Source organism: Anoplopoma fimbria, chromosome 20 (assembly GCF_027596085.1).
Source record: "Anoplopoma fimbria isolate UVic2021 breed Golden Eagle Sablefish chromosome 20, Afim_UVic_2022, whole genome shotgun sequence".
Classification (NCBI taxonomy): domain Eukaryota; kingdom Metazoa; phylum Chordata; class Actinopteri; order Perciformes; family Anoplopomatidae; genus Anoplopoma; species Anoplopoma fimbria.
In genome coordinates, this window is record NC_072468.1 from 8,204,051 (window position 1) to 8,230,306 (window position 26,256).

Sequence of the window (26,256 nt, forward strand, 5' to 3'; positions counted from 1 at the left end):
CAGCAGATCACCATGATAACATCAAATATAACCTTTGAATGATACCTCACTTTGGAATTGTAATTAGCTCTTTGAAGTAGTGAAGGCTTAAGGTTTTGGAAGTAGGGCAGCTCTTTCATGTGCGATCAGGCGTTCTTAAGTCCGTCCTCATGCAGAAACAATGAGAGGAGGCAGGTGAGGGCAACCTTGAATGGTACAGGCACTTGGCTGTGGTCGTCCAGGACCCTTTCCACACGCTTTTGGTGTGAATATACAGTGTACATAGGTCAAGGAGAGGAGAGCGCTGAAAAAAACGCAGGTTAAAGAAAGTCTCATGTGGGAGAGAGAAGGTGAAGAAAGGAAGGAAGTAGAAGAAGAGCAGAGAGGATCTAGCCAGTGCAGAGGAGGGAGAACAGTGTGTCAGCGCTGTCCAATGCAGTCAAATTTCTCACTACAATCAAACCGACGCAAAGCTTTGGCTTGGATGCTCGAAGCCGGGCCTTACTAGCTTACCTCAGCACAGCACCAGTGTGACTGTCACTGGATATTACCATGTGGACCACTGAGCTGATTCTCCCCCATCACGGTGGACAGAGACAGCTTTACAGCCCTCCTTACTCCCACTCTCATGCCCTGCGGACTCACACTTCCCTTACTTCCTGAAATGTGTCTGTTGGAGACATTCACATTAAATATGAATAGCCTTAATAATAAATGGAAGCTCTCAGAGATTGCATCCTGGGTACAAAAAAAGAAGTGATCCAGTGTGTGTGACACAAAGCTCTTAACATTCTCCCTTCTCACTTTTATGCCATTTTAAATCATTTGGGAACAATGTTACCACATGTTTTTCTAGCATTTCCTTAATTTGCATTTGCGTGCTTTTCTTGTCCTTCCTGTGTGCCACGTGGATATACAATGAGCTATTTCTACAGTACAATACACTTTGAATGTATGAATACAGTTTCAGGCTACAATATGTTAGATGATTTGTGTGATTGGCATTAATTCCTGTCATACACAAAAGGTTTATACACAGAGCAGCATTTTTAAGCCAAAGTCTCCTCTATTTCCTCCTCCAGGGACAAGTGCGCAGAGGAGTGGCTGGGACTGGATCTCGTTTTCAGGCTGATGGAGCCGTACTGTTTGGCTGAACGCTTGGAATAAGCGATGACTTTCCTCCTGTACATCTCCCCCTTCCACATGGAGATCATCAGCAGCGTGGAGAGCACCACGCCGCCCAGCGTGAGTAGACACAGTCCCGCTATGACGCACCGATCCAGGTGGGCACCTATCCGGGCGCTCTCCATCTCCAGCCTCTCCATCTCCCTCGCCGACACGCTGTCACGGTCCACCTCCACCTCCCGTGGCACGGCGTAGGAGATGATCACCAAGGAGATCCCGGTCACCAAGAACGTGACTGCACTGATAAAGCCGTAGTCTATAGAAGTCCCGGGGCCCTCCAAGAAGGAGAGATCGTCCTCGGACATGAAGGAGAGCTCCGGCAAAGTCTCGGAGCAAGGTTCGCCGTTGCGCACGGGTCTGTGAGTACTTTTACAACTAATGTCCGGGCTGGCCAGTCGCAGGTTAACATTCTCGTCAATATAGGTGAAAGATGTCTCTAATTCCTCATCGCAACAAATCCGGACTTTCTCCTCGCCGAGGTGAGCGAGTTTCACCTCTGCGCCTCCCCTGCGCGGCGCCGTCCTTGGTGCTGAATGACACCGGCCATGGCAGCCGCCGCGGGCCGGGTTACAGGCGCCCTCCCCCGGGAGCGCTCCTCCTGTTGATCCGCCCGTCTTGCGGACGTGCGGCGTGCTAGATACCCGGTCAAGGGCGTCGGGAGAATCGGGCTGTTTGCCTCTCTCATCTGCGGGAAGCAGCACCGGAGAAGCCATTCGTGTTTCACCACCCGCTGGTTCACTCTGAGCCTTCCTCCTCCCACGATGCTTTCACTCCAAGGCATCCCTAATAAGAACACACACACACACACACACACACACACACACACACACACACACACACACACACACACACACACACCACATCTAAGTTAAATGGTGCATCTTTTTATTAGATTACTGTAAATCATTGGGCAAACACTTGCACAAAATGCACATGCATTAATAGTTAGGCTGTACCGAAATCATCAGCACTTTAAAGTTGATAGGATCGTTTAAGAAAAATCCGTGTATCCTTCTTGAAAGGCGCTTATGGTGGCTGTGATTAGCCCAATGCCTCTGTATCCAATTAGGAAAACAACCCACGCATTAACCGAGATTATGCTATTCTCTCATTCTGTTTTTAAAATGGACACAGCCTGAATGCATAAACTAAACTGTGCTAAAAAAAAATAAAATCACACGTCAAAAGATTTACACAAACGTAGTTGGTCTGCCTCCGAGAAAAAAAACCCATCATGAGATGATTTCCCACCACAGCTTTTTAATTCCCAAATGCATCCAATAGTTCCATACTCCTGCACTGCACTTTATTTTGAATTCAGCAGAGGACGTGAGGTGCTCCCCTGCATAAGGGTGGACCAGTCATGCACAACACGGCTTTATCTCCCTCTAATCCCCAACAAAAACCTCCTCAGACTGCACAAGTAGGGAGAAATCAACTCACCGCGCTGCTCCAGCACCGCTGCCGCCTCCAGCTCCTCTTAAGCGGCTGACAGCACATAACGGTGACAGATAAAAGAGAGAAAAAGCCTTATCAGAGGAAATGCTTCTCTCTCTCTCTCTCTCTCTCTCTCTCTCTCTCTCTCTCTCTCTCTCTCTCTCTCTCTCTCTCTCTCTCTCCGTGCTCGATGCTGTGGCGGTTGGCTGCACTGAAGGGAGCTCTCCGTTAGTCCCTCCCACACACACACACACACACACACACACACACACACACACACACACACACACACACACACACACACACACACACACACACACACACACACACACACACACACACACAGAGCCTCGCTGAAAGGAGCCTCGCTATCTATGAGCCGATTGAGATCACCGCCCAGTCATTCAACACACACACACACACACACACACACACACACACACACACACACACACACACACACACACACACACACACGCACGGGATGAGGATTTGCCGGGCTGAGGGGGGAAACCTTGGGAACTGAATCATATTTTAGCAGCAGTGCTCTCCCGAGGGAAACAATTTAGAGAGACTTTGATGCCATAGAAATATCAGTGAACAACTGTGATGCTCATATAGAGGCTATACAAGTAGGTTAGTAGGCCATAGCAAATAGGAAAAAAATACAACAAAGACATAAAATAAGTATATACAGGATAATATGAGCTCAAGTGCCAGAAAGTTTCATAAGGTTGCTATAAAGTCAGAACTGAATACCACACACACACTGGAAATTCCTATGGGGATGATACAGGGATAATATGCTGATGCTAGTAGAGATACAGACTTGGCTACAGTTAGGATATATTTTCATTTTTTAAATTTTAAATCTGATAAATAAGACAAATAGACTGATAATGTCTGTTTTACCAAAAGGATGACGATCATGGACATTCAAGCAATAGTGTGCATGGTGTGTTATCTGTCAATGCGGTCATCATATCAGAAAGTAAATCTGTCATCATATCAGAAAGAAAAAGAAAAAAATCTGTCATCACAACAGAAAAACCCATCCAGCGGGGCTGTGCAGATGACATTGTTTGAACTGCGTGTATCATGTACCATCTGTTCTCCTGTGCTCTCTCAGAAGATTACTGATCACTGTGCCAAAGCCATTCTAATCCATGTTTAATCTAGAGATCAAATAGGTCATCTGTTCTGTGACCCCATGCAAATCTTCGGGAGGCTCATCTCATTCACGTCCCATCTTCAGAGTCCATGCCTTGGTGGCATCTTTGAGGATAAGTGATAAACAATTAGACAGCAGGTTTTGTTTGAAAGCAACACTTTGTAAAGTAGATGTCAAGTGCAGGCCACCATCAACCATTTAAGAGCTTAATCCCACTTTTAAACAGAATATTCATTTGCCGGGTGCTCCACCTTATTTTAGCGGCAACCAGGCAGCAGCTATAAATATAGCCGCCACTTTTCCTGGAGTCCTAGTGGCTGGGTGAATGGATTTGGCTCATTTCCCAACACGGCTCCATTTAACAGATGAGTAAAGAGAAAGGGAGAGTGAGGGGGAGAGGAAGAAAGAGAGGGAGTCAGAGACAGACAAAGATTTACTCCACCATCTTTGCTCCAGAAATTAGATTGCAGAGGTGAGGATGAGAGATACTCCCGGGTCATTGACTGATGGATCGTAATGCTTTATGGTGCGTTTTGACAGATTGTATTCATCTTTAGTCGGTCTCATGCAGAGAGATAGAGAGAGGAGGCTGAAATCTGACTGTGTGCTCGTCTGAGGGGGGGCAACAGCAGCCAACTATCAGATGCTATCTGTCTGCAACAGTGCACCACTTTTCCTGCTGGCAAGGACACCAGGCATGGAAGGGGAGGGGCGGCTGGGGACTCGCTGCTTCTAAAGGCTATAAATCCTCATAGTGTGTCTTCTGCCACAAGCTTGGACCCACACATAGAATAGACATTATGAACCACTGCTGTAGCACTGCTTTTTTTCTTTAAGCAGTAGCAGATATCAGAAGGTGATGGAGGTCTCTCTACAGCGGTAAAAGGAAGAAGAGGAATGTGTGGGAGTGTGAATTATGAAGTGAATTAATAGGTGAGGGAGTGACTAAGTTCATTTCTCCTCCAGCTGCTCCGGGAGCCGCTGAAGCTGGTCAGTGTCCGTCATTAGCAGATTAGGTGAATATAAATGAGGAGAACTGTGAGAATGAGAAACAGGAAAAAGCCCATAGGCCCGTTGTACTAGCTCGTATTAAGTCCAAACTAACAACTCATCCTTAAATTAAAATGGTTAGCACCGCACAAACAGGTTTTTGAGATCAGTTGTTACTAATCAATTAAACCCAATAACTGCCAATTGTAATGGATTTATGTTGTGTTCAATATCAGATTGGATTGATCATAACTACCAGATTTCGACTTGTAAATAGTGTTTATATGTCAACATCCAATATATGCGGACAGTAACCATGAGCAGCCAAGTTGGAACATGTACGTCGACCTCAACCATTTAACTTTGAGTAAGAGATATCAGGAATTTTTCCCAACGAAAGTGATAAAAAAACCAAAATGACCCACAATCACTGCCACATACATCGAAACAGATTGTTTTGTGTTGTCTAATGACACATGAAGGCTTGTGTGTGGTAAATATGTAAATCTGTCCCATTTATCCCATATAACATGAACACCCCATAACTGAACCAACTGACAGAGGTTGTTAGCTGAATATATGACCCATTAAGAGAGTTAGTAAAAATGAAATATGGTCTACAAACCTGATATGATACATGAATAAAATTATGTTTAAATAATAATGTAAACTGGCAAGGTTTAAAATTTCATTTCATAGAAATAACACAATATACCTCAAACTACAAAACGACTGAATCGACTGACATTAGCATTTCACATTTCATCCTCTTAACTCAAAAAAAAAAATAGCTTTCAGCTAATTCTGAAACACACATTTGGTACAGATAGTTTAGCAAAAGATTTACATCAGCTTTTACTAGCTGAGACATTTCTTAATGCTGCAACCCAATTTGGCAAAGTACTGGTTTGAAACTATAGCTAGTTGTTAGCCAGCAAGCTAGTAAGAACTTGCGTTGAACTTTACACACAAACCTTGTAAACTTGACTGAGGATAAAACTGGTACAACCCAATTTAGACTTCAACATAAAAGAGACAAATTAATTAGTAAGACAAAATACAGAAGCAGCGAAATCCTTTCAGTTTTTCATTCTGAATTTAGCAAGAATGTAGTTTCATTACACACTGAAAAAGATGTAGCCTGTGTATTGTAGGTCAGAGTAAACCTCCCCCACCAGATGCCAGAGAGCATTCAGAGGTCGCCAGCAGAGTAGTGTGTCACGACAGCAGGGGTTCTGTTGATTATTAATAAGCAGGTGTATACACCCAAGGGTTTGTTTGGGAAGTCTGGCACGCAAACCCTCCAGTAGCTCCTAAAAAGCCTTCCGGAGAGGAGAGTGCATGCAGACAGAAGGATGACAAGGGAATAAAGAGAAAGGCAGCCTGATGTTTTTTTTCTCCTTCTTCTTTTTGAGAGGATGGGTGGAGTCGATGGCGGCGGTGGTGGCAGACACTCTTATGAAATATTAAGCACTTGGACCCTCAAGTTCATTTACAGTGACTCACTAATTGAAGTGGTGTGGCTGGCCTCAACCAAGCAGACACTGTTGGATAATGGACGTATAATAATGCCCTTCTTAGTGCCATGTGTGTGCGTGTGTAGGCAAAGATTTATGCTCCAAGCAAAGATAAAACCTCACAGAGAGAACAGAGAAAAAAAAGCCTTTTGGTGATTAAGCAAGCCGACTCGGATAATTAATTCTCATCGACCCGTCTTCTCTTTATCGTCTCTTTGTCATAATTAATGTGATGTTATCCCCTCACGCTACAGCTGCTTTTAAATTATAATGCTCTCAATGGCTCTTGATGATAATTGTCTGTCCCTGTCTCCTGCCTCCACGTCTTCACCTGGAGCACTGATTGTCTCTTACAGCTACTCTGATGTGCCCCGATATAATGACTTCCTAATTATAACACAACAAACACGATGTTTTAGCCGCCGGATCCCATTTGTTATGACAAATACGCAGTCAAGTTCTGACTTTGCCTAACATTCAGCGAATGTTAGGCAAAGTCAGAGCTGCTGCTTAGTATGGACAAGGCACACATTTTAGACGGGATGAGTTTCATTCATTAGGTAAATGAGAAAGTCTTGAGTTTAGGCCAAAGACGTCATTTATATTTAGTAGATTTAGCGAGCCAATCACTGAGTAGTCTGCTGGCACTGCTGCCATTGGTGGACATTTGCTTCTGTATCTCTGTTGGGATGTTTACCTTGATTTTTTTTAATCAGGAACAAAAGGAATTCTCTCTTAAAAAGCTGCTGTGGATGAATAATGGATTATATTAACACTGAAGTTACGGTTTAGAATTTGTGGATGTGTCCAATGGTGAGATATTCAAGTCACAACATTTCTTCATTTTCTCTGGAACAAATGAACAGGGAGTATTCCCTGCACAGCTATAGATGGCTGACTCTCTATTATGGTGACACATCAGCCCAAATGAAGGTTTCATTTCATGAATATAAATGCATTTGGAAGCAAAGGCAGGAAACCTTTTCCACTAACCAGGAGCATAATATTAGACAGTTCAACAGCACACCAACTAAATAGGTATTAAATCCAAGTTCCTTTAGATTTTCAAAGCTCAGTAACATTTTGCAGGACAAAGCATTTATTTGGCTCTATTCCAGGATACCAATAAAAGTGCCTTATAGTTATTTTTTGCTATGTGGCAGCTACTTGAGTAGCCGTTAGTTCTCACACTTTTATGCAATTTCAATGTAGAAACAGTGTCCTACAGAAGATCTTGTCATGATACAGATAATTTGCATCTCTCAGAATTTTGCCATGGTGACTTGGGCCTCGCTCTCTTGTTTAATGTGTTGTGTTGGTTAGCAGTTTGACCATGAGGTGGCAGTGAAGACCCACTGTCAGTGTTGTGGGAGAACTGCATCAGAATAAGGAGCTGGAGGGAAATTATCCACAGATCTGTGTAAGAGTTGTGCAAATCATCTCCTCTGGCTCTCAGCAAAACAGCATATTTTTGCACAGTTTTTCTCTAAATGATAAGACAGTGAATGCACAACTTTTACACGTAATGGAGTATTTTTACAGGGTTGTGTTGCTACTGTTATAGCTGTATGTGTTCTGTACTCTGTTGTCTCTTTTCCAGTAGCCTGGGAGGTCGGTGCTTTAAAGTCACTGGGCCAGCAGCAGAGGGGTTGGACCTCTGGTGTGGGGACAGCTGGTCTCTCTGCCTCTCAGCCTGGAATATTGTATATTGCCTGGTTCGTATGGGTTTATGTTAATAAATACCATGGATTTGATTGTTTTAAAGATGTCGTCTTTTGTTGGAGTGTTATTCGCCCCATAGGGCTGCCCAAGGATTTTGGCGTAACACTAGCTTTACTTAAACCTGCAATAACTGATTATTTTGGCCAGTTGGCATGGAGGTTGTGAACACAACATATCATCACCTGTTTAGTAGATGGTGAACCTGTTGGGGAACAGCAATGAGAGTGAACAGTTAAGGTAAACAATAAGCTGATACTCATCATAAATCTAAGTTGAGGGGAGCTGCAGATTCAGTTGATATTCCTCAGTAGGTTCTTCTACAAGTGACCCTTTTCACATTGTCATTTGATATTTTGTTATCAGGCCAATAAAAGTATTAAAATGTATTCTTTGGGTTAAGATCGAAATACCTCCTGCACCACTAGCAACTAGTAAGTTTTCAAAATCCATGGATCAATTAAATTAAATGAGGCCATTTATCAGTCTCTAATTCAATGGTTTTGCAGTATATGATCATAAAGTACATAGCTAGAATAATGAAGCCAGTATTCAGTATGCTTGGTTCATAGATTCAGATCCCTAACCTGTAACAAACACATGGACTTTCTGTACGTCTCTGTGGAGTATTATTGCATCAGTAATGAATCATAGCAAGCGTAACCATTCACATTTATCGAATCAATATTCACTTAAAAGGACTTGGCAAGCCCGCTGTCTCTGACACCTCTGGTGGATGCATACTATCTGATTCTACTAGCATCAATTACAAAATGCCACATTTGAATTGTGTGATTCTGCCTCTTGACTCACCCGCTGTGAGGAGTGATGACCTGTCACGGTCTCCCCACCTGAACACTTAATTTAGCCCTCCTCTGATTCAGCATTATGCCCAGGGAAGGGGGTCGATAAAGAGGTGACAATAAATTATTAATAACACATGGTAAATTAGTTGTGCACTGATATTAAATCTTTGGGAGGATTGTTAGGTTTACAGCACCAAGGAGATTTAACCCACCGAAGATAATAAGACAAAAGACATGATCTGACTTCTAACAACACTGCCATTAATAGTCAGGTAATCTTACTGTTTATCCACACTGTCTGGAGTTAATCTGTCCACGGTCCAAAAAGTATTTTTTCCTGCAGACTGCCGCTGAGCTCTCATTGCTAAATCAGCCTCCTGGGAAGGTTATATAGACAGTAATATAAACAGCTGCATCGCCTACTGTGCTGAGATCTGAGTAATTTTCAACCTCTCCCTTCCTTTTCCCACCGGAGCTCATGCAGCTTCTTCGGGAATAACAATCACACTAATCTGGACTAGTGTTGAGCGGATGCCTGAAACCTCAGCCAGTTTGTTTATATGTTTGGCTACGGGTACCAAAACGCCGGGGGGTTTATGGTGGGGAGGATACTAATCACGAACAGTTAAATCATGAGCGAGTACGTCTCAGCGTGTAGAACAACAATCTATATGGCGCAGATGGAGATGAATGCAGACGGTAGAGGACTTTGTCTCCCTTATGTGTTTCACTGAGAAGCAGCTCCATCAGACGCACTGCCCTCAGGTCTTCTATCTAATGATACAGGTGTTCACCCCAAGGTAGGGGAGAATAGCTCTATCACCGCCCATGTGTGTTGTGATATATAGCACCTCTTCCCTCTGTTTTTCAATAGCAATGCTGTAGTCTAACTGAACAGTGGGAACCTTCATTTCCATTCCTTGTCGATGAGGCGTGAGAAGTCATCTGGATGCAGGTAGACAACAGGAAGAGAGAAAACTGAGGCGATGAGACAGAATATAGCTACAGATATAAAAAAGAGAGACACAATTTCCCTGGTACATTTAACACATGGTTCACATGCATGTCAGACAATTTAAATAGTGACATACTGTATAAAGTACTGAATTACAGACACAGTGAAGAAAAAGAAAACAGTACAAATAAGCTGCTTTCATGTCTCTCATGCTGTGAGCCACCACATTAAATGACACATCATCACAATGTTGCACTAAAAGGTGATATTAAAGTGACCTTGTCCTTCTTTTTGACATTTGTATCTCCTTCCATCGCTGTAATAGCCCTATAATGGGGTAACAGCGTGCCTGTAGGACACAATAAAAAGTTTAGAATGATCTTAATGTTCTTTATGGGATCATTTTCTATCTCTTCTTATATCCCAAAGCGTATGCTGCTTGGTAGCTTAGTACTTAGATGCCCCTGTAACTGATATGTATTATATATCATTGCATTATTACGATTGCATTTATGTTCAAGCAGCATGTTGATGTGGTAGCTGATGGAGGTGAAGCTAATTGTAACAACTTTATTTGGTAATTGAATCTGTTACAATTCATAATATTGTATATACAGATCTGCTTTGTGTGTAAAATATTATTACTAGTGACTACAGCTATCAAACATAAGGTCTAAAAAGTACATCCATCTGACATGTAGAAATGTAATGTAGCATAAAATGGAAATACTTAAGTAAAGTATAGGCAGTATAGTATGTGTAAACTTACTTCCTTACATTTGACCACTGTACGAAAGCATCAATGCAACATTGAAACAAACTGATACAGAATATAAACCCTTTTGTGAGACAGTGCGGAATAAAGCCTTTTAACTGCAAAGCTTTATGGGAGGAATAAGTGGGAACACTGCATGTTAGGGAATCTTCTTTATTTACAGTTTAATGGGTGACACTTTATTTTTAGATCCACCTATTTACATTTACATCAATTGATAAATGGGGTTTATGACACACTAAAACACTCTATAATGACATTTCCAGGTGTATTTTTCTATTACTCATCTGAATACTAAAACATAAGACTAGTTGTCATTATAGACTTTAAAATTCCACGTTTGTAAAAAATGTATTATCACCATTACATCCTCCTGTGAATGATTGGTGCATGAGTATACATATATATCTTATAATAAATGCTGTACAGTGATCAAGAATGGATACAAAAGTTGTACTTGCACACTGAGAAAATGCAAAAACACTGAGCTCCTTCAGCCCTGACACAAGGAGACAGAAGTGTGTGGGTCCAGTGGAAGCCTGTGACCTCACAGAGAGGCTCTGCAGGAAGCTTTCAGTCATGACTGTGTGAGCTGAGAGACAGGAGCAGGGCACGGAGCTGCCAGCAAACACCTCCTCTACCCTCTCTCCAAACTTCCACCAGTGACCGAGGATCACTCTGCTTTCTAGTCTACTATGTTTATATGGAGAAGGACTCTTTGTGGTGTCAGAAACTGGATTTGGTGCAGAAGAAAAAGGCTAGTTTGACTGGATTGTATGAGGATGAAATTAAGTTTTTGGAGGTTTTGTGCTCGATGGAGCCCAGCTATTACTGCGATGAATTCTTGTGATTTAGTTTGAACGCCTGGTGTATTTTTTTCGTTATGGAAAACCTCACCATGGTTAACATGACGGTGGAGAACGACACGTCGGTGCAGGACAATACAACCCTGGGTGTTTGGACTGACTACACAGTCGAATACAAAGTAGTCAGCGTGTTCCTGGTGTCCCTCATCTGCGGCTTGGGGATTGTGGGCAACGTGATGGTCATACTGGTGGTCCTGACCACCAAACACATGCGGACCCCCACCAACTGCTACCTGGTGAGCCTGGCCGCCGCTGACCTGATGGTGCTGACGGCCGCCGGGCTGCCCAACATCACCGACGCCCTGCAGGGACAGTGGGTGTACGGCTACTTTGGCTGCCTGGGCATCACCTATTTCCAGTACCTGGGGATCAACGCGTCCTCCTGCTCCATCACCGCCTTCACCGTGGAGCGCTACATCGCCATCTGCCACCCCATCAAAGCGCAATTCCTGTGCACCTTATCCAGGGCGAAGAAGATCATCCTGCTGGTGTGGACGCTCACCTCCGTCTACTGCGTCATGTGGCTCTTTCTGTCGGACACCAAGAAGTTGGCGTACGACAACGTGGTGCTGCTCAGCTGCGCCTACAAGGTGTCCAGGACCTACTACCTGCCCATTTACTTCACGGATTTCGCGGCGTTTTACGTGCTGCCCCTCATGCTCGCCACAGTCCTGTACGGGCTGATCGCCAGGATACTTTTCCTCAACCCGCTGCCCTCGGATCCCAAAGGCGGCTCCAAGAAGTGGAAGAAGGAGATGAGTCAGGGCAGGAGGATGGTGGGCACCTGCTCCTCCAGCAGCGCCACGGCTGCCTCCCGCAGACAGGTGGGTCCACCGATCGACCGCTCACCTTATCGCCCTGTCGTGATTGTGTGTGTGTGTGTTGTCTTTGTGCACACGGGTCCAGGCCACAGGTCGGTTCGATTCACTGCAATAAGAATCAGGCTTTAGAGCTGTCATTCCTTCCACTCACGCTCAGTTGCTTCAAAACGATATCAAAGTCAGAGAGATCCACAAAATAATGTGACTATTAAGAAAATGGATTAATGCACCGACCACAGGTCCTGTTAACTGACCACACACACTGGGGCAAATTTAATACAAATATTGATCCCACTAAACATAAGGCATTTATGTGTTTTTATTTTTTTTTTATTGATTTGGGTCTCACAGGTCCACTATATGTAATGGAAATTACTATTATTGCCAAATTAACATTTATTTGATTTTCTTGCATTAAAATAACAAACACAAAATACCTCTCCAGGAGTTGACCTTGCAAAAAATATCAAAAATCAAGATGGACAAACATTTACAAAAGTACAAGAGTTTCCTTTTTTTATACCCAAAATAAGACATCTTTTGTTTAACAAAGAATTAAAAACACAATTGACGGAAAACAAAAAACTGTCATTAAAATAACAAACACAAAATACAGAAACCCAAGATGTACACATGCAATACATTGATACTTACCTTTGCCACAAACTGAGGTTGCACATTTAAGCACTGAGCATTGTTGAAAAACTAAAAAATATTTCACATTTGAGAGGTTACTGTATATGGGCTAAGAATGAACAGATATATTAATTTTGCTGAAAAGTCATTAACAGATGTTACGTAACTCATGTTAAGGGTCAATTAGAGCCCAGAGAGGTTAAACTCCCCGTTAGATATAAACCTACAAAAACAGACATCTTCGTAGACTGATTTGAGATTTAGTAGACTAGTGACGCCTAAAAAGTACAAAACAAGCTCAAGTTTTTGAGCAATTCTCATAAGATCAGTCAGAGTAATGAGGTATCAAGGTGATAAAACAATTTTAAGTATGTTTTTTGTTGAGCTGTTAAAGAGAACAACAGACCATAAGGGTTAAAATGTGCACTTTCTGTTAAAATCTGTTCCTTGACAAACTGACCCAAGCTCCCTAACTTACTCACTTTTTGATATGCAGTGCATCAAATTGCTGCCAGCTCTCGTTTACTTTCAGAATTAGTCTAATGAAGTGCACCTCAAACCCTGTTTTGTCTCGTTATTTCTTCTTTTTTTTTAAAACCTTGAAGCACAAATTCATACAGCGGTTCGTAGAAGACAACTGTCAAAAGTAATAAGACATACAGGGTTTTATAGTATTAATGTTTGTTTATATTATTAGATGCTTTCTTTACAAGAGCTTGTGTTGCAGCCACCTTTTGAATTACATGGCTCAGTGAGTGTTTTTGTGCATGCTTGAGAAAGACACATTTTTTGTTAATAATAAAGCACTCCCGCTGATCACATGTGCACTAAACCAAGACAAATGTTTCATTCTCATCTCATCATTCCCTATGTTAATAAAAACACCCAGCAAAGAGTTCCTACTTTGTTCAAAATAAAACCGAATTCTCTAAAGGCGCAGACACTAGATAGTAGGGACAGATGTTTGTTTATCAGATCACAGGAAGGCCTTCCTGGAATGACAGGGGGTGTGGTACCCCGAGGGAGCTACATGCTCTATTGGATTGTCTAATCAGTTAACTCCAACTCAAATAGGCTTTTGGCTTTTTCTCCATCAGGACAGCTTGTTTTTTTTAAATCTTTGACTGACCCACACCCTCAAACACACAATCGCATATATATCTGTAGACACCATTCTTACAATCCTCGATGTACTTTACTGAATTACCTAAAGGTCAAGACGTAATGAGGATGCAGGATTAGGTATTTCTCTCACTAATGACACTGGCAGCACCCCCATCCAATCCAATTATCCTCACCTGACTGCAGCCGAGACGACACGACATACATAAGGGGAAGATTTAATTTGAAATCGAGTTTCATATCAGGATTATCACCTGGTAATTCAATTTACAAGTCTAGGCTTTGTTAAGTTGTGCATACAGATCAGTCTTCCTCGTTGGAAACTGATTAACAGCAGCTGAATAAATAATGAGTGCTTTATGAGATCGATAGGGTGGTTTTAAAGTCTTAACCAAGGAACAGCTTGGTGTGTTTATGGTCACATTTCCAACCTACAAATATTCATCTCTTACCTGACAACTCCTTTGCAGTTATCACTCATAAATGTCTTTGATGCTGTATTAATCTACAAGTTGTTAAGTTTTAATGCTGCTTTCCTTTGAAAGACTGTTCAACTGCACATGATCTTACATATGAAATTAACTGACCTACCAGGACATCCAATTGATGTGAATTAATATGCAAAAGATTTACTTTGAACTTAAAGAAAGTTCTGCATTAGGTGTGGATATTTTGGTATATTTTGGTATGGTAACTTTACACAAAAACTATGTGTGGGAAATAAGGCCATGACAGTGGCAAAATAAGTCCCTATAAGTCTTGATATGCTTGTGGTCATTTTATTTATAACAAAGAACTGACAAATCTATGGATTTACATTTTTGGTTAAGAAAAACACAAAGAAATGTTAGATCGCACATGTGTTTTAAAGAAGTCCTCGTACTTCGATGATAGATTAGGTTGTCTGGAGGTGCTGTCTAAAACAACCCTCACACCACCTACCACCTTTTTGGTTGAGGTTTGTGAGCCCGTAGCATGCAATTTCTTTTGTGGTCACTTGATTTTTCATTAATATTTTTTTCAATAACCACTTTTTTCTCCAAGTTTTTTAAGTGTTAAAAAGAGGACTCTATTTTTATGTTTTCTACTGGGAATTTTGCAAAATTGATGTCTGTTGCCACTAATATGTCATAAATAATTGGTTTTATTTAAGATAAGAAGGGATTTCATTAATCATTGCAGACTGAATTAGTTTTCAAAGCAGTTCAGAAATCTGTAGACAGGATTGATTTCTGTAATTAGAGTAATTCCTTTTGAGGACCGAATTAAGAAGTTCTACCAGGAAAGTAATCAGTAGAAGTAAGTGTGAAAATTGCCTCCAGATGTACTCTACATACTGTCCAACAGTACGTTTTTATTTGACTTTTCAATTAATTTTGTATCTGTATTGTTCGTACCATTTTCTTTGGTCGGCCTGCATGGTCTGATTTGAGCGCTTTGTTCATCTTAAAAGCATTCCAATGAGGACACAGGTGGAATTGTTTTCCTGCTAATGCTGACTGTATGACATGTCCTTTAAAAAAGGAACTCATGTGTCGATGAAGGTTTGACATCAAAAAATAATCAAGACATTAATTGACAGAGTGCTGCCCTTTTTTCAGCAGCACGAACTGAACAATCAGCACTTCTAAATTAATTTCTCTGGTATTTAGTCCGACCAAAATTCTAGTCACACCATCAATATTTGAGCAGGAGTGTGGCTGCACGGTGTTAATCTCATTAAACATACTCAAGTTGACTCGATCCAAGTGCTCATGTGGAGATGCAGCTGTGTTCACAGACAAGATACGCTATCAGTCAATAATGACTCCCCTGCTCCAATGGAGAGAGGGTTGGTGAAAATGACTTTTTATTTTCTAGGGCATGACGGCTCCCTTGTGCATCGACCCTAAAGTTGTAATCCTTAAAATTTTCGTCCTGGTTGATCCTGCTGTTACTGGTGTAGATTGGTTCAATACTTCAGGTCACAGAATTAATTAATTGTGTTGCACCTTTGTCAGAAATACAACAGTGGAACATCTGAATTCCTCTGAATACTTCATAGGTAAGCAGATGATCGGTAAAGGTGGACTCCGTCACCAACAGATGCAATATAGAGAGGTGCTATGTAAAAACACTGAAAGGCTATAACAAAAAAAATAATGCAAAAAATAATGCAGACCAAATCAGGGTTTAATTTCATTCAAAGGTTAAAAGCACAATATAATAAGAAACAATATTATGAATGATGGCTGAATTCCATTTAGCTGATTAAGTTTCTGGCTTCTGGTATTGAGCATACTGGCTCACTGTTGCACTGTCATGGCATACTTATATACTCTTATAGAACAAAGCCACTGTTAATACTACTAGTAACACCTGGTCTGCTGTGATAGAAGGCCTCAAAGTGTATAGTTTCCATGTGCATGAAAAACACTCAAGCTCAATTAATTGTCCAATTTATGTGTTTTCATGTTGTCGCAGCATTTCTTAACGTATGATTGACCTTTTATTAGGTGACAAAGATGCTGGCTGTAGTGGTGGTCCTCTTCGCCCTACTTTGGATGCCCTACCGCACCTTAGTGGTGGTCAACTCCTTCCTGGACAAGGCCTACCTGGACACCTGGTTCCTGCTCTTCTGCCGTCTCTGCATCTACCTAAACAGCGCCATCAACCCGGTCATCTACAACGCCATGTCCCAGAAGTTCCGCGCCGCTTTTAAGAAGTTGTGTCACTGCGGCCCTCAGCGCATGGAGAAACCGGCCTCTTACAGTGTGGCGCTAACCTACAGTGTCATCAAGGAGACGTCCAACGGGGAGAGTCCCGACCACTTCACCACAGAAATGGACGACGAGCTACACACGCCGTCAGATCAGTACTTACCCGCCAGCATCCTTCCAAGTGCCAAGAAGATGCCGTTTGCAGAGTCTTCGCTGTCAGGTAGTGATGTTAAAGCCTGACAGGAAAACAAACTTTCCAGCTAAGGAGGATAGCTGACAGAGCTGCAGAATGGATTCAGTCACCCATGGGACATTTTAGAGAACTTTTAAATACCGAGACCTTCCCTTTTCAATTCAAGTTGCCATAAGCAAAATAGGAGGGGATCTGATGAGCTGACTTTTAGCTTTTTTTTTTAACGCAGGAAACTTTCATGAATCTTTCAAAAATACAGTTCATTGATAAATTGATAAATCAAACTGAACACAAATTGAAGAAGAACTGCTACAATCAACCTCCTTCCTGCTCTCCCCTCTAAACAGATCCAAACTTTACATAATGTAAATCTTAACAGCGTGAAGCTGTGAATATCAATATCTATCATATAAAATTTTTGTTGAGCTCAAGATTCACTAGAAGGATGCTTAAGCAAGATAATAAATGACCAAAATGATCTAATCTGCAGACAGAATATCTATTTAATTTATTAAAATTATACAAAAATATACTAAACATAACTATAAAATCTTTAATCCTGTCAGTCTCTCCCTATGAATCCGGCTGTGTGAAATGTTTACACCCATGGAGCTTGTATCTTTGGTCAGTTACGTTCATCAGTGTAGTAATGTAACAGTTTGTTGAGAGTCTCACTACTTGGTCCTGCCGGTGGCTTTAATTACTGGTGAGAGTACAAGCATCTCCGTTATCTGAGGGTGATGCTTCAGGTTTTAATTACCGGTAGTTCCTGTCTTCCTGTTAACTGTTTAAATCACCTACAGTATCTGTTTGGTGTCAGAATTTAAATTGCATCGGCCTAACTCTGTGTGGGACTGTTTTCATCAAAGGTGTGGCCCAAAGGGGGTCTAAAGCCTCATTTCAACTGCGTGGTTCGGCTCGACTCAACTCACTTTTGGAACCATGTAGTTTTCTCAATTTCGTTTTTCCACTGTAGATAATAGGCAACTACTCATGGGGTAAAACTCAAACTGCCATGAGATCACCTTCAACGTGCAACTCGCTGGATCCTGTCATCAACAACGCAATGATGAGGAATGTCTGCACTTCGTCAATAGCTTGGCTATTTATGTCTTGTGGTTTGTTATGATTCTGTTGTCTGCAGTGTTTTAACTTCATCTTCTAGTATTGGCTTGGCTCACTCGGAACCTTGACTGACGTGGTAACAAAAAAATTACCAGGTCCTATTCACAATTTTAATAATGGAACCCCCCCCCCAAAAAAAAAACCCAAATTCTTCCAAGCAAGTTGAGTTAAATTGTGTTGTACAATGCAGTGGAAATTCGGTAGACAAAGAACGCCACACCACAGACCGTTCTTTGTTTATCCACAGCAGCCCTTTACCATTGAAAGTGTTTGTGGCTTATCCCTTTCTGTATCAATAAGAACAAAATTTCCCAACAGAATTACTCGTCTTACCGGTAGTTTGATGGAGGGACGATATCAGTTGGGTCTCTGTGCATTCAGTGGACAGACTGGGCAGCTACATGCTAGCTTGGTCCCAGCGTTCGCGGTGTGGGGAAGTGGATAGACTCCACCAAAATAAATGCAACTCCTTGTAAGCTAAAAGTTTTCTTATACGCATTTTGTGTCTTATTAGCTGCATGGATAAGATAATTCATGCATAAAAGGGGTAACGTTTAGCTAGCTTTTGGCGGTCAGTAAATACCTTAAAGGCTGCTTGCTAACCACCACAACGGCTCGTTTTCTTTTTCCTCAACGTATTAAATACATAAGATGTAATGTGTAGGTGTGGAGGCTTCAAAGGTGTTTAAAGTCATCGATGGACTGGGCTGAGGAAGGATGGAACGAGTGGCGTAATTCATTCTACTTACTTTTGCCGTTGAGTAATTACTAAAGTATTGTAATTTAAATGAGGCTTAACCTGTAGCATTAGTCGTTCTTCTTTGTTCATGAACCTCCCCACCAGTAACCACGTCATTGAGTTGAATCCAAATGCACAAAACCGTGAGATTTTAATCACGCTACCGAGAGAAAGCACAGACACGGAATTACATGACCTTTTGAGAAGGTCAAGAAAAGGACAGATAATACAGACACTCATTTAAACCTGCTGTGTCATCGAAAAACCTCCTGAGCTCTAATGATTTCTGCAGGGACTTAAGTCTTAACAGGGACAGACACACCAAAGCCTTATGTTGCTTTGGTCACTGTGAAGATGACTCTGTGAGGAGTCTGCAAAAAGGTCAGTGGCCGGTGTATGATTATGAGGGGGTAACTCCGGTGTGCAGACAGAGAGGCTGTTCGTCAAAGGGTCAGATAACTGTGATAATTCACTGAAATTGCCAAAGACTGCAGAGTGCACACTTTTCTGATCTATCTGCTCAGCAAAACCCACAGAGCAATGATGGACCGTGTAAATAGAGCGACAAAGTGTCACCCTCGATATGGTGCATTCAACACTAGGTATATAGCTCACCCTGCTATTAAAAGACGCTGTTAGTTTCAACTAGGTGTATGTATAAATTGAAGAGCACTCAGAGGGAGTGAACACTGAGTAAACTAAATGAAAGACACCTGCTTCATACTGAGCAGTGGGCTTTTCAGTGTACACTTTAAAGTTGCTTGAAATTGATTGTGCAGTGCAATGTGAAATTAATTAAATATTGTGTTTTCAAATGTGTGCCAGCAAGTGCATTTAATAAAAAAAAAAGAGCTTGTTTTGATCCATTGTTCCATCAGTGTGTTTTCTATCATTTCTAACCAGTCAGTGGAAGCTAATGGGCTCCCAATTTGAACATGTGAGAAAATAGAAAAGTAAAAAAGGTTTGAAGTCTGTACTTTGTATCGTAAAGTGACTTCTTTGTGCACTTTTTATTAATTCCCCCTTTTGTTCTCAGTTGAAACGCATTTTGTTTTGGGGAATATTGACAAGCAGTTGTGATGGAGGTGTTTTCTGTTCTGCTCGGTGCGCAGATTGCAGCATGATCGCAAGCTTTTGTGAGGTGAACACAAAGATGAAGAACCTGTGACATCTGAGACGTTGCTTTGTTTGGCATTACATTTATGTCTCGAGGTGGCTCGAGATGTTGTGCTGTTTTTTTCTGCTCTTGCTGTTTGATGGATTATTTTGTATTTTGTATTATTGTATGGTTCTTTGCCCATAATAAACAGAGACGATAATCGGAGCGCCTTGTGGATGGTGCATTATTGCTACATTTTCCTGTCTCCTAACATTATCTCTCTTTTTCCCCCCAACTCCCTGCACCTCCACCTCTACTGATCTATTGCCAGCAGCGGCTGAAGAAGCTGCGTCATCCAAGAAACGCCATGAATCATTACATTACATTACAGTCATTTAGCAGACGCTTTTATCCAAAGCGACTTACAATCAGTAGTATATTACATATCATTCACCCATTCACACACTGATGACAGGCTACCATGCAAGGTGCCACCATCAGACTCTAACTAACATTCATCATCCAGTCCACACCGATGGCAAGCCTTCGGGAGCAACTTGGGGTTAAGTGTCTTGCCCAAGGACACATCGACTGCCGAAGCCGGGTATTGAACCACCGGCCCTCTGATTGGAGAACTACCTTGCTCTCCACTACGCCACAGCCGCCCCGAATCAAGGCACATATAGCATCTGTAGGATCTACAACCACTCCGAGGACATTAATCAGAGCGGCTGATGGCTACGTTTTGTATCACTCAGCGTGGGTTGGCCTGCTTTGACACAAATTCATCTCACTGAAGCTATCATAGACAAACTGTACTGTTATCACAAACAATATGACACCCCCGCGCAATTTATGATCACATAATGTAATATATGACTCATCAAACTTCCCTCAATAACGCTAGAGAATATATTACAGTAATTATTCATGCGATGTTATAGAGCTTAATGTGCCGGGAGAGAATGCCCTTGGAACACAGAGGCACTAATTGACGACTGCTGTAACATTTCATCAGCTGTGCGTCTCCAGTCATAAATTTAAATGCCACACACACGCACATACACAGAATACCCTCAGCATGTGTTGTTAATAGGAATGTCATAGATTGCACTATGTATGCATGCAAATACCCATTAACACAAATTCCATACAGCTATTTGCGAAAGTGCCATTTATAAAAGGTCAACAAATAACTTAAAAAGATGTGTTGCTTTGGTGGTTTAATTCACGTTTACAAAGATTCAGCTGAAATTTGGATAAGATTTCTTTAGCAAGACACCAGTGAGGTTGTTCTGGTAACACTTTAGAATACAGCCTGCAGCGTACAGTGGAATTCCCCCCCAGTTCATGGTGTAATTGATTTGTATGAACAGGTACAGGGGAACAAGACATTGGGTTAGGGAATAAGTTGGTAACAATCTGGGAACTTAAAAATGATTTATTCTCTTGGTATTTTTAAGATAATGGTTGCCTATTCTATGACAGTATGATGTTTTTACATAAAAGTAAGCAGTTAATTGGGAAGCCTTACAATTTTCTTTTTAATGCAAACATTAATATATCATCCCACATACATAAAGAGGCTCCCATTTACACTTGATAAGGGATGGTGTACTGACTAAGTCATTTATGCCTGTGTGGTCTGACACACTGACTATATCAAGAGAGAAAAATATTGCATAGCCTGACCCTGGCTTAAGAGACCTGGAGAATTGGAGTCCTATCTACCTCATACATCAAAATAACAGAATTACACCCGACAAGGTCAATATTAAACTTCACCCTTTCCAAATCTTATTTCATTTTTCCATATTCGTAGAGTTCAAATGTGATTGAAATCTCCACTTTGCTGTTAACAGGTGCTACCATTCAGAAAATGTATTTGTCCTGAAGCAGTAGATATACCCTCAACCTCTTGTGTGTGACCTTTAAAGACCCATCAGATGTGGTTTGCGCTGCACTCTGCGTGGAAACATGATTGATCCATTAGAGTAACAGCTGAGCAGGACTTTTTCTAGTTGGTGGGAAAATGATGTGCAAAAGAAAGAACAGTTTATTGTGTGTCTGATTCAAGGTTGCTGAAACACAGCAGGCTGATATTACTGTTCACTAAATGGGTACAGCAATACTGAGGTACCAGTTAGATCGTTCAATATTAAACCATGTATATCCGGCCATTTAATAAATCCATCCAGTTATCCTGTGCTGGTCCCAAAAAACATTTACTGGCAAAATTTACTGGAAATGGCTGAGAGGATGAGACGTCAGAATAAAAGCCTCAGCGATGGGCAGCTGCATCAATGAAATGGCCCTAACTCTATGAACCCTATTTATTTGCCTACTTCTGCCTTCCAGCCCTGTTACGTTTTGAGTGCTGAACATTTTGAAAAAACGAGGGGAGAAGTGATGCCATCAGCAGAATGCCAAAAAATTTGCATGAGAAAAGACTATCGCTGTGATGATGAACACTTTTCTCTAGTACCAGCCATTCGCTTCCACAGTGAATCATGGCTCTTTTTCATTCTCTACAGTTAATTTACATGCTTGTCCATTTATGCAGCTATTCTCCATGGATTTAATTCCGGATTGAGGAGATATTATAATTGATGAATTGGCTTTCATTCCACATCCGGATGGTGTTACCAGTATTAACCGCCCTATGCAAATTTCCCCGCTGCGGGACTAATAAAGGATTATCTTATCTTATGTACAGAGAGAGAACAATTTCAGTCTCTGCTCAGGTAGACAATACTGCACTATGTCTTTACATAGCAAATAGCTTTTTTGTCAACCAGGTCAGACCATGATGTGCATACATGAGGAGATGAGAGGGCTCACATCTGACATTTCCCTCAACCTCAGTCTGTTGATATTAATTGCTTGATCCCCCAGGGGTGTTCATCCACACAACTCAAGCTAACTAATGCAGAAATGTTTTCTTGAAATTGCTGTTTTTCATTTAGTCGCTGAGACCAGCGAGCTCAGCAAGAAACATTCTGCACTCCAACAAGAAGCCCTTGTTAAGAAAATGTGCGCTTGACTTCACCGAGTTTTCACCAGCACACAATCATTACTTTAGGATGAGCTATTGAGCCGCTGCACGCCGAAGCAAAAACAAAGCAAACAACTTGTCGCCTGTTAATCATCTCTCCTGCCGTCTTGCAAGGCATGCTCATTGACAACAAGCACAGAATCAGAGGGGGCTGCTTTTATGCTACTGACTTTACTGTAGAGCAAACAACCCTGAAAGAGTGCAAATATTATTATTTATTGCTGTCACTACACACGAAAGCTTAATTTACATCTCAGCTCATTGTATTGATCAGCAGAGATAATCATGTTTCTGTTCTGACATAATTATTTCAGACATAGGAGCTCTTTTCTTAAATTAATATAATAACTTCTCATAACAGTTATTATTATTATTATTTCAGAATTCTCATTGGTTTATGGCCTCACAAAAGATTACAATGCCAAAAAGATAAAAATGCTGATTTTTACTAGGCTGAATCACTATAACTATATACACAGTAGACAATCAAATTTCATAGCCTTGACCAGCTTGACCTCCTTGTCAAGCTGGTCAAGGCTATGAAATAATTGCTGGTTTTCTCTCTCAAACCGGTGAGAGCACCAGTGTGAGTTACTATCTACCTGCTGATTGCCTGAAAGGAAGAGACCTCAAGGGATTATGGGGCTGACCGCTTGTGTGACACCGTGCACTTGCTTCCCTCTGAGTCTGATGTTCATGCAAGATTTAGGATTATACCTTTGGTTTTATAGTCTTCTGCAATCAACAGGTTTTTTTTCATTGCATTTCCTCACTTCTTTTCATCAGTTTTTCCTCTAAATTTAGCCTATTTAAACATCCACTTTCATGAACAAAAGTAAGAGTACACTAGCTTTACATTTTGTTTGGAAGTAGAAGAGTAGTAGTAGTAATAGTAGCAGCAGTAGATCAAATCAGAACTACATAAGGTTTATTTAAGGGAGATTTTGGACATAAGGTCAAAATTGTTATTTCCTGAAAAGTGAAAATATTTTTTTATGTTAAGCCCTAGCTGTGAAACCACATTATCAAAATTGCATGCTCTCATTTGTGTGACATCACGTAGGTGGGAGGGGCAAACATCAAACAGGAAGTTGACCCTGCAATGCATGAGGTGAGCAAATTGACATGAACTTTAGCTAGTTTTCATCTAAAGGTCATATGATTATCACAGCTAATATATTGAACAAACCATTTATGGGAACATGAACATGGTGCACTACTGCAACAACAAATTTGATTCTAATGGTTCTATTTTTAGGATTAGGTTATTTTTCTTTTATATGATTTTTTTTCCATTCCATTTTCTGTAACCTGCTTATCCAGTTAAGGGTCGCAGGGGTGCTGGAGCCGATCTCAGCTGTCAATGGGCGAAGGCAGGGTACACCCTGGACAGGTCGCCAGTCTGTCGCAGGGCTTTTATATGATTTTGGGGGAGTAAAATGTTCAAACTTGCAATAGAGAACCGTTTTGTATGCTCTTCATGTGTCAGGATTCCTTATCAAACACAAATGTGCTAGCTGTTGAGTTTGCAAGAAACACCAAGTTTACCTTAATATTCTAACCAAGCCAAACAGTAATCCTAATTAATCTATTGCAGAGTAGAATGGCACCAGAGGGACAGCTTGAACTTGGACTAAATGTGTTCAATGAAATTTGGAGGAGTCGGATAAAGGGGGATGTTGTGACAGTAAGGAAAGTAATTAGTTTTGATCAAATTTCATCAATGATCACTAGACTCCACCAGTGACTCAAAACACTGCAAAAAATACATAAAACATGTTAAAAGTAACAAGTATGAATGCTTAGTGTGTTTCTGAATGTTTTCAAGGCCCAGCAGCAAACAAATCCATCTTGTAGAGTTTCAAAGTTTAAATTTAGAACTTTTTAAATTTCCAAAAATGATCATGCTGTATAAAGTGTACCGTTAAGCTTCGGTAGAGCCATTATTCTGTATTTTGAAGTGGAGGAGAATGGCTTTTAGTTTAAATCAAAATACAGCAATGAAAGCTCCTGTATAATTTGTTTGTAGTTAAAAGTCACATCAATCTCGCATGATCATCAATCATGCATCAATCTGCAGAAACAGCTATATGACAAACGCTACGGAACACAGATGGAGCACCAAGTGAGGCATGAAAAAACCCTGACTGAAGAGGGGAAAATAAAACCATGCAGGCTAATGTTTCCATCACCTCAGCCAATCAAATTGGAAAAAAAACAAAAAGACAGTGGCATGAAAGAAGCCGTGTAATCACAGCTTGTTTCTCAGGCGCCCGCGGAAATCTCTCACAGGAGTGCAGCCTTTCTAAAACATGTCAGTGGTTGATAAAGCTGGAGGGGAGGAAGCTGGAAACAATTTGTGTCAGTTAGAGGTGGGCTTTGTTGAAAGGATTACAGCAAGAGTGTCATTTATGCAACACGGCTACACAAATCTATGAAATTAGCACTGAAATATATGTAATACTGCAGTCTCCAACCATAAACTGGACAAGGTGACAATATTAATTGTGTATTAATATACAGTGTGGTACTGCTACTTTAAGGGAGATTTCTAATGTAATTACCCAAGTTGCTTAACTTTTATATTCTCCTTTTTACTCAAACGAGTTGTTCCAAAGTTCAGGCCTCATTCACTCATATACAATTCAACGTTCTTAGAAAACAAATGTGAGACTAATTAAACTTCAGTCACTCCATCACTGTGAAGAGAAAGGTGATCAAATCATGGAAAACATAATTTAGCATACAGCTTTGTAATTTTTTACCTTTTTGGAGAAGTTTCTCTAGTAGCATTACAGTAATGCACTTTTGCATCTCTTATATCTCCATTTCCTCTACAGGAAAAACTCTGCAGTTACTTTAGGACCTATTTCAGATTTATTAGAATGCATTCAAACCAGTAAACAAATGCAACCTGCATCTTGACTGTACACAAACAGGGTTTACAAATGACATCCTCTTCTTTTGGGAACCCGGTATATTTTTACAATGCATATTTTTACAAACAACTTATTTATGAATAACCCTACAAAGATAAGATGTTTACATGATAATGAATTAAATAAACGAACAAGTACCTTATCAATAGGGGAATGCAGATAGTGAGTACAAATTGTGACACATTGGCCCACATTAGGCAACTAAAATAATTGGGATTTAACTAAGTTTTTATGAAATGTCTTCAGTGTGAGGAAAGTGCATTCTATTTTATGATATTCTGCACATTTAACAGAACTAACTAACATGCTCACAATGACAATGCTGTGCTATGGATTAGCAGGTATAGTTAACATTTCTCACCATCTTAGCTTTGTCTTTTAGCATTCTAATGCTAAAACATAAAGTACAACTGAGGATATTTCAATCT

At 41.0% G+C, this 26,256-nt stretch overlaps 2 protein-coding genes across 2 annotated transcripts; one reads left to right on the forward strand and one right to left on the reverse strand.

The window, feature by feature from the left end:
• Positions 1-1,028: 1,028 nt before the first annotated feature.
• LOC129110267 (transmembrane protein 74) lies at positions 1,029-1,877 on the reverse strand. The gene has a single exon (XM_054622459.1). It carries the CDS (start codon positions 1,875-1,877, stop codon positions 1,029-1,031), a length of 849 nt encoding a protein of 282 aa, XP_054478434.1.
• A 9,540-nt stretch (positions 1,878-11,417) lies between these two features.
• trhra (thyrotropin-releasing hormone receptor a) lies at positions 11,418-16,918 on the forward strand. Its single transcript, XM_054622125.1, has 2 exons — positions 11,418-12,224; positions 16,475-16,918. Exons 1-2 carry the CDS (start codon positions 11,418-11,420, stop codon positions 16,916-16,918), a joined length of 1,251 nt encoding a protein of 416 aa, XP_054478100.1.
• The last annotated feature ends 9,338 nt before the right edge of the window (positions 16,919-26,256 follow it).